This window comes from Cibotium barometz, chromosome 43 (assembly GCF_041138505.1).
Source record: "Cibotium barometz isolate CiBa-2024 chromosome 43, ASM4113850v1, whole genome shotgun sequence".
Taxonomy (NCBI): Eukaryota; Viridiplantae; Streptophyta; class Polypodiopsida; order Cyatheales; family Cibotiaceae; genus Cibotium; species Cibotium barometz.
Genome location: NC_141088.1, coordinates 873,134 through 879,783, shown reverse-complemented (window position 1 = coordinate 879,783; position 6,650 = coordinate 873,134). Strand labels below are relative to the sequence as shown.

The 6,650-nt window shown below is 45.3% G+C and overlaps 1 protein-coding gene across 1 annotated transcript in view; it reads left to right on the top strand.

Annotated features, from left to right (window-relative positions):
* The first annotated feature begins 535 nt into the window (after nt 1–535).
* The window catches only part of LOC147613403 (sodium/hydrogen exchanger 6-like), an 83,295-nt gene continuing 77,180 nt past the window's right edge, over nt 536–6,650 (top strand). Inside the window, exons 1-2 of the mRNA XM_086781339.1 lie at nt 536–731; nt 832–1,192. Of these exons, the coding sequence (XP_086637465.1) occupies nt 1,036–1,192 (157 nt within the window). The 5' untranslated portion in view covers nt 536–731; nt 832–1,035. The remainder of the gene's footprint in view (nt 732–831; nt 1,193–6,650) is intronic.

The window sequence follows — 6,650 nt, the reverse complement described above, 5'->3', positions numbered from 1 at the left end:
CAATACACTGCAAGAAACACAAAGACAGAGAGAGAGGACAGACAGAGAGGCTCACCACCAAGGTGGCGCGTTTGCAAACATGACGACGATGAAACGAAGGAGCTGGCGCGATGGCATTCATCGTATTCGGAGGTGGAGGCGGTTGCGCTGCAACCTGGCAACTTGGGACTTGCAAGAGAGGTGGCCCATTTGTTGCATTAACCACGACGGCTCATGTAGAGCTCTCCCCCACGATGGAGGCTGCAACCTAGGACCGGCAAGAGAGGCATTAACCACGGCAGCTCGTGCAGAGCTCTCCACGACGGCTCATGTAGAGGCCCAAAAAATGTTACACGTGGTATGCAAGATTACGGCGTGTAAAAGATATCTAGAAGCCAAGGTTTTAACTCGCCCAACTCGTGAAAGGGATACCCCCACCAGGTACACGAGTGTACATCCTTACCTTTGAAGAGTGGTAAAAAGGCTCAGGCCCGATGGGCAAGGAATATGTGACAAGTGGAAATTAAAAAAATAAAAATAAATTTAGAGCTGGAGCCGGTTACTGTGATGTGTTGTTTGCAGGTGGCGTGTGTTTTTTTGTGTTGGTTGCCTATGATTGAAATTCTTCTGTCCAGGAAATACAGTGAGAAAACTGAAGAAAAAGCGAGGTGTTAGGGTTTACCCAAACGGTTATGTCGCCACGAAGCTCTGTGCAGAAGCTCGCAACCACCGCTTCATACGACGAAGTAAAGGTAGGGTTTGAATTCATTATTCTGATTTTTCTGATGAGGTCATACGGTTGAAAGATGAAGAAATCCGGTATGGTTAGAGAAAAACAAATTCCTGTTGCAGAAGTCGGATAAGAGCTACGAAATCGATTGAAATCAACGGAAAGAGCAACAGTGCCTGGTTTAGTGTTTGCGGTTCTGCTGAGGAGAAAGCGTGAGGAAGGGCATTTGTCTGTTTTAGGGTTTTCCTTTCATCAGAGGTTCAGGTGCCTGTGAATGCGTCTTCTTTAAGGCTGGATATTTTTTGCCTGCTTGCAAAGCATCAGCCATGGCAGGAGAACCGGCCGCAGGTGATCAACAGCAGATGGCCAGTGTGAGTATCCTCCTGCAGATTGTTACGCTGGGATTGGCTTTTGTTCTTGGACATGTTCTGCGCCGACATAAGATCTATTACTTGCACGAGGCCAGTGCTTCACTTCTCATTGGTAAGCCCCCCTAATCTCATTGCATTGCTGCTTGAACTGCATAGCAACATGGCAGTGCATACAACAAGTGTTTAAATCAATTCAAGCATAAATTTGTGCTTATACTTTAGTGCGGCAAGGTTTGCTTTCTTGAGAAGAATGAGAGAAGGAAGAGGTGCTTTGCTGCTTTCCAGATGTGGCAGTACTTTGAAGTGAGCAGCACTGAGGTGCCAATTGGAGAAGATGGTGCTCATTTGGTAAGAACAGGGGGGTGTTGCTTGCTTAGTTTTGTTGGATTAGAGTTGTCAAGGCTGAAGATCTGCACAAGCTGGTGGGGGCTGAAATGGTTCAACGACTTGTATTGTTGAGTTTGTTTTTTAGCCTGCTGGTGTTTAATGTGCATCATCTACAGGTCTGCATGCCTTCCTTAATGTACTGCTGCTTCACGTGGCTGGATCCACCCTCTAAATTGCTGGGGTGCCTATTCAGTGAGGCTCCAAATGTGCTGCTGTATTTGGGCTGTTTGCTCGATCCTTAGCTTCAATGGCCAATTTTCTGATGGATCATACCATTTCCTGGTGATATTCTATCTACCTAGTGTTACGTGTATACCACCAGTGATCCTAGTCTCATCCTGTTGTTCCTAGGCCTCACATGCCTTTCCACCCTTGCAAGCTTGAGAGACTTTCGTCTGCCACAAGCTTTGGTCCAGGAGGCCTCAGTTTGGACTTGGTTTGAACATACTTTATCAACAACATTCAACTGTTACCAGTTCAGTTTTGTTACCATTTACCTTCTTGCCTACCATTTGTTACATCCCTAACTGGACCTAGGGCCAGTGTTAACTGGGGGTTAGGATAAACCGAGGTTAAGGGGATGTGCTAACGGAGTGTTAGGGCTACCATAGGGGCTAATAGCACCTGGCCAAGAGGCTAAGGGCTAGCAAGGATGAGGTCTAGATTGGCCTAGTCAATGAAAAGCTAACTAGAGGCTTATAATGGCCAAAAGCTGAATAATAAAAGCAGTGGGCCAATAATAGCTCGGTTATTGCTATAAAAGTGAGTTTGGAGTCTGGACTCACCTATGATTATTATGGCGTATCCATGAAGCAGAGAAGTCTACCGAGGTGCACAAGACCTCAAGGCCAGAGTAGCTGCACAGGCAGGCGGTCTAGTGGTATGGGATATGAGGGCGTGTTGTCATGGCTTAGCCGACTCACGGCAATCTGACCTCAGGATCGGGGATGGTTCCGGAAGGGAGCCTATGGTCGGGAGGAGACTCGCTACCCACAATCTATTGCAGTGATCATTGATCACAATCTAGCCGACTCACGACAATCTGACCTCAGGCTCGGGGATGGTTCCGGAAGGGAGCCTATGGTTGGGAGGAGACTCTCTACCCACAATCTATTGCAGTCACATCATTGATCTCGGATTCAATGCGGGTTATGGTAACCCTAATGGGGTTTCAAGGTATGTGGTCTCAACACCATTTCTTGGCTAATTGTTCTATCAATTATATTTTTGGTTGCACCAAGCTTTAGGGTTGGTGTCGAGCATTTTTCAGTACCGATGGGAAGGAGCAGAGAAATTACTAGCTCTTTATACTTTGAAGCTAGTTTCTAGTTGTCCTCAGTTTTTTAGTTGTGTTTAAGCTCTACCGTGCAATATGCTTTATTTTTACGTTTCTATATTCAATCATGTCACTAGAGAGCTCTAAAATTTGACTGTTATTTGGGTGGAGGCTTTACATTGCTTAGAGCAATTTTATTTTTTGGAAATCATCTCATTGTGAATGGGTTAGTTTTTGTTGTAACTGGTCTGTTGTAATCGTCAACACGATAGCTGGCATAGCGGTCTTGAGGGTAAACATCCAAGAGCGTTTCAAGGTTGCTGAATTGTCACCATGTTCAGTTATGGCTTGAAGGTAGAGTTACCCGGAAAGGAATCACGGACTCATTGATCAAAAGACGGCTTCAAGAGAAACTGTCAAACAAGGATGTTTGGGTGTGACACACGAGCATGGTCATTGGTCGCTGTCGTGCCCAGTTATTGGGTCTTCCGAGGTCATGCCTTAAGGAAGTAGCGAAACCGTTCTCACGACTGAGATAGCGACGCTAATGACAGAAGTGTTTCTCTGCTCGAGTCTCAGAGACAAGCATGCTCGTCTCTGACCCCGGCTCGAAAAACAAAAACAAAAAAAGTATTCCGAGCACATGGAGCAACTGGGCAGCCAGTAGGAGCGGTTGGGCGGGCAGCAGGTGTAGGCATCTACACATTGCACTTCCATGTGGCAGTCGCCACAGTGGACACTAGATCGACTTGTACTATATAGGTTGTGGGCAGTCCTCAAAACAGGTCGACAGCCTACAGAGTGACTCTTGGGTTCAATGGCTGGCCCAAGGGAAACTACAGCACAGTGTCGGGCTGAGAATTGTGGTCAACTTTTAGTTGTCTTGTGTACTTGGTCAACTTTTAGTTGTCTTGTGTACTTGAAATTTAGTTGTAACACCTTTTCTTGTACATAATACATATCAATTGTTTAGGACTATTGTGTGTGCTATGTGTTTAAATTTCGTTGCTCTCTTCTCTCTCTACTCTCTAAGCCCCTGCACATAGGCACAAGAGCTCTATAGTTGGTATCAGAATCTAGGGAACCTTTTTTTAATTTCCTGGCACCCGTGTGTGTTGGCTGCTTGGATATGGTAGAGTCCCTAGCTTCGAAGAGTTTACAAGGTCGGATCTTTGTTGTACGCCAGGAGACCATTGTTAGCCCCAGTCCCGGGACATGTCAGGCACGAGCTACTTAGGTCACTCTCCCCAGCCTTAGGTGTCAGGTTCAGTCCCTTAACCCACTTCGAGAACAAGCATTTAGGTCATCTGAGGTTAAGTCAATCCTTTAGGTACATACACAAAGCATATTAAAGCATGTGGCCAGCCATAAGGCATGGTATATGCCTTACAGGTGATGCTATGCAGCCCATCTTTCTAGTCAGCCAGCCTTAGGGGCGGTAAAGAGTCATTAACAGGTAATACTAGTCGGCTAGCATCAGAATAGGGTACAACAAAATGTCTCATTAGTGAAATGCACAAGCATTAAATGCTACTTTTCAGCAAGTCGTGGGCTTTTCTCCTGGCCAACAGCAGCATAGGTCACCGACCAGCAGCCTGTTGATACTATATAAGCAGCCCCACATTCCTTGCATAAATCATCTCATAAATCATTCATTCAGCAGTAGAAACAGTGCAGAATATGTGTGCCTAAAGACCAGGGCCTTTTGCATGCATAAATCTCAGCCAAGCACTTTGTGCTTCAGTCCATAGGCAGCCCCGAAGTTTGCTTCAGCATTCAGCCTTCAGTAATGCATCTCCCTCAGCAGATGTGTGTGTGCACAAGGCTATCCGAAGTGGCTTCAAAGTTGCTTTCAACCCGCTTGATGGTTTAGCAGATGTCTGGTCTACAATATCCTTGCGTTTCGCAGTCTTCGTCAGTCATACTTACATTAAGTTTTTTGCATTGTAACAATTCTTTACAATAATAATGCAAATACTCCTGTTTGTGGGAGGGGACCCTTCAGTGGGTGTATTGGGACCCAATCTGGTGTCATCTCTGCTCTCTCCTCTTCAACTCTACCTCCTGTGTATAAAGATTAAAGTGGATTGCTTCATGCTCACTAACCTAAAGGTATAAAGAAGGTCTTGCTGAGCGTTACTCGATCAAACTAGCTGTATGGTACATCACTAGTTCTTGGCTATTCGTCATGAATTCCTAACTTCTTCTAGGGTATGAAGCAAGTATATGTCTAACTCTCTTGATAGACTTGAGATGATGTTGGAAATTATTTCATCCCTAGATGGACTTTCCCATGCACATTCATGCTTGTATTTGGCTCCATATGAAGCCCTGCATATGCATCTAGGCACTACATATTTTTTTGCCTATTTTTAGACATTATTTCAGATTTTTTTGCATTGTCGGCCAGTCCTCTGATTTGCTACTGTGGCCGACCAGCTCCTCTCCCACCTATATAAAGGTGGCTGGGCTTAGCATCATTATCATCTCTCTTTTGAGCTTCTGCAGTGATAGGTAGCATCTATGGGACCTCCCTCATGTTGCTCCATGTGATGTACTACCTTTTCTGGTGATATTCAGCAGTGATCTTCTTTCTCCTTTATGCTTGCTGTCCATATACAGTGTTGTACAGTTCTAGCAGCATTTATTTGTGGGTATCACAGCATAGTACCCATTCTTTCATGGTATCAGAGCGGGTAACATCTACAGGGACCTGCGTTTTCTATTCCCATGTTGCTGTTGACTGCTTACAGCATATAGTAGCTATTCACTTGCTGCGTTTTCTTCATCAGTAACCTGCGTTTTCCTGTGGAGCTGCGTTTTCACTCGGGACTGCCTCAAGTGCTGCAATTTCTTTATGTTTCATTTCCTTCTTCTTCAGAGGAGGATTCTACTTCGGTCCCGATATTTGTTGCGGATACAGAGGAGGTACCACATTTTTCGGAGCCATCTATGGTTCCATATCCTAAGGGCTGCTCTCTCCAGATTCATCCTGGCGTTTCGTCTTCGAGATCTTCTCGTGGCTTCTTCCGGAGACCTTCTGTGTATTCAGATGTACCATATCTTCGTGAGCTTTGTGCCTTTTATGAGGAGGTTGTTCCTTCAGACTCTTTGGAGGATTTTTTGCAGCGTGCCGGAGTTGGTCCACCCATCTGGCGGCGCTGAAGAGGAGGTGTTGGAAATTATTTCATCCCTAGATGGACTTTCCCATGCACATTCATTCTTGTATCTGGCTCCATATGAAGCCCTGCATATGCATCTAGGCAGTACATATTTTTTTTTGCCTATTTTTAGACATTATTTCATATTTTTTTGCATTGTTGGCCAGTCCTTTGATTTGCTAGTGGCCGACCAGCTCCTCTCCCACCTATATAAAGGTGGCTAGGCTTAGCATCATTATCATCTCTCTTTTCAGCTTTTGCAGTGATAGGCGAGACCTCCCTCATGTTGCTCCATGTGATGTACTACCTTTTATGGTGATACTCAGCAGTGGTCTTCTTTTCTCCTTTATGCTTGCTGTCCATATACAGTGTTGTACAGTTCTAGCAACATTTCTTTGTGGGTATCACATCATAGTACCCACTCTTTCAGATGACACCTTGAGCGCCTATTGTTGCAGACTGAGTCTCGTGCTTTTGAGCAGGGGTACGACCATTCTGATGATGAAGTTGCAAAATTCCTTGGAGAAGGGTTTTCACTCCTTTGAATGCAAATAGGTAGTTCCCTTTCTCTTTCATCGGCTCGAGGATGGGACACCACTGGTTTACCGAGTTCTTCCTTCATGCCTTATGAGGAAGCATGGGAAGCACGTGGAGACGGCTTTGTGGTTGATTGATGCCAACCAATTGCGGCTTCACCCTCAGAAGACGTAGGTCTTCATAGTCAAAATTTCATATTTGGGCCATGC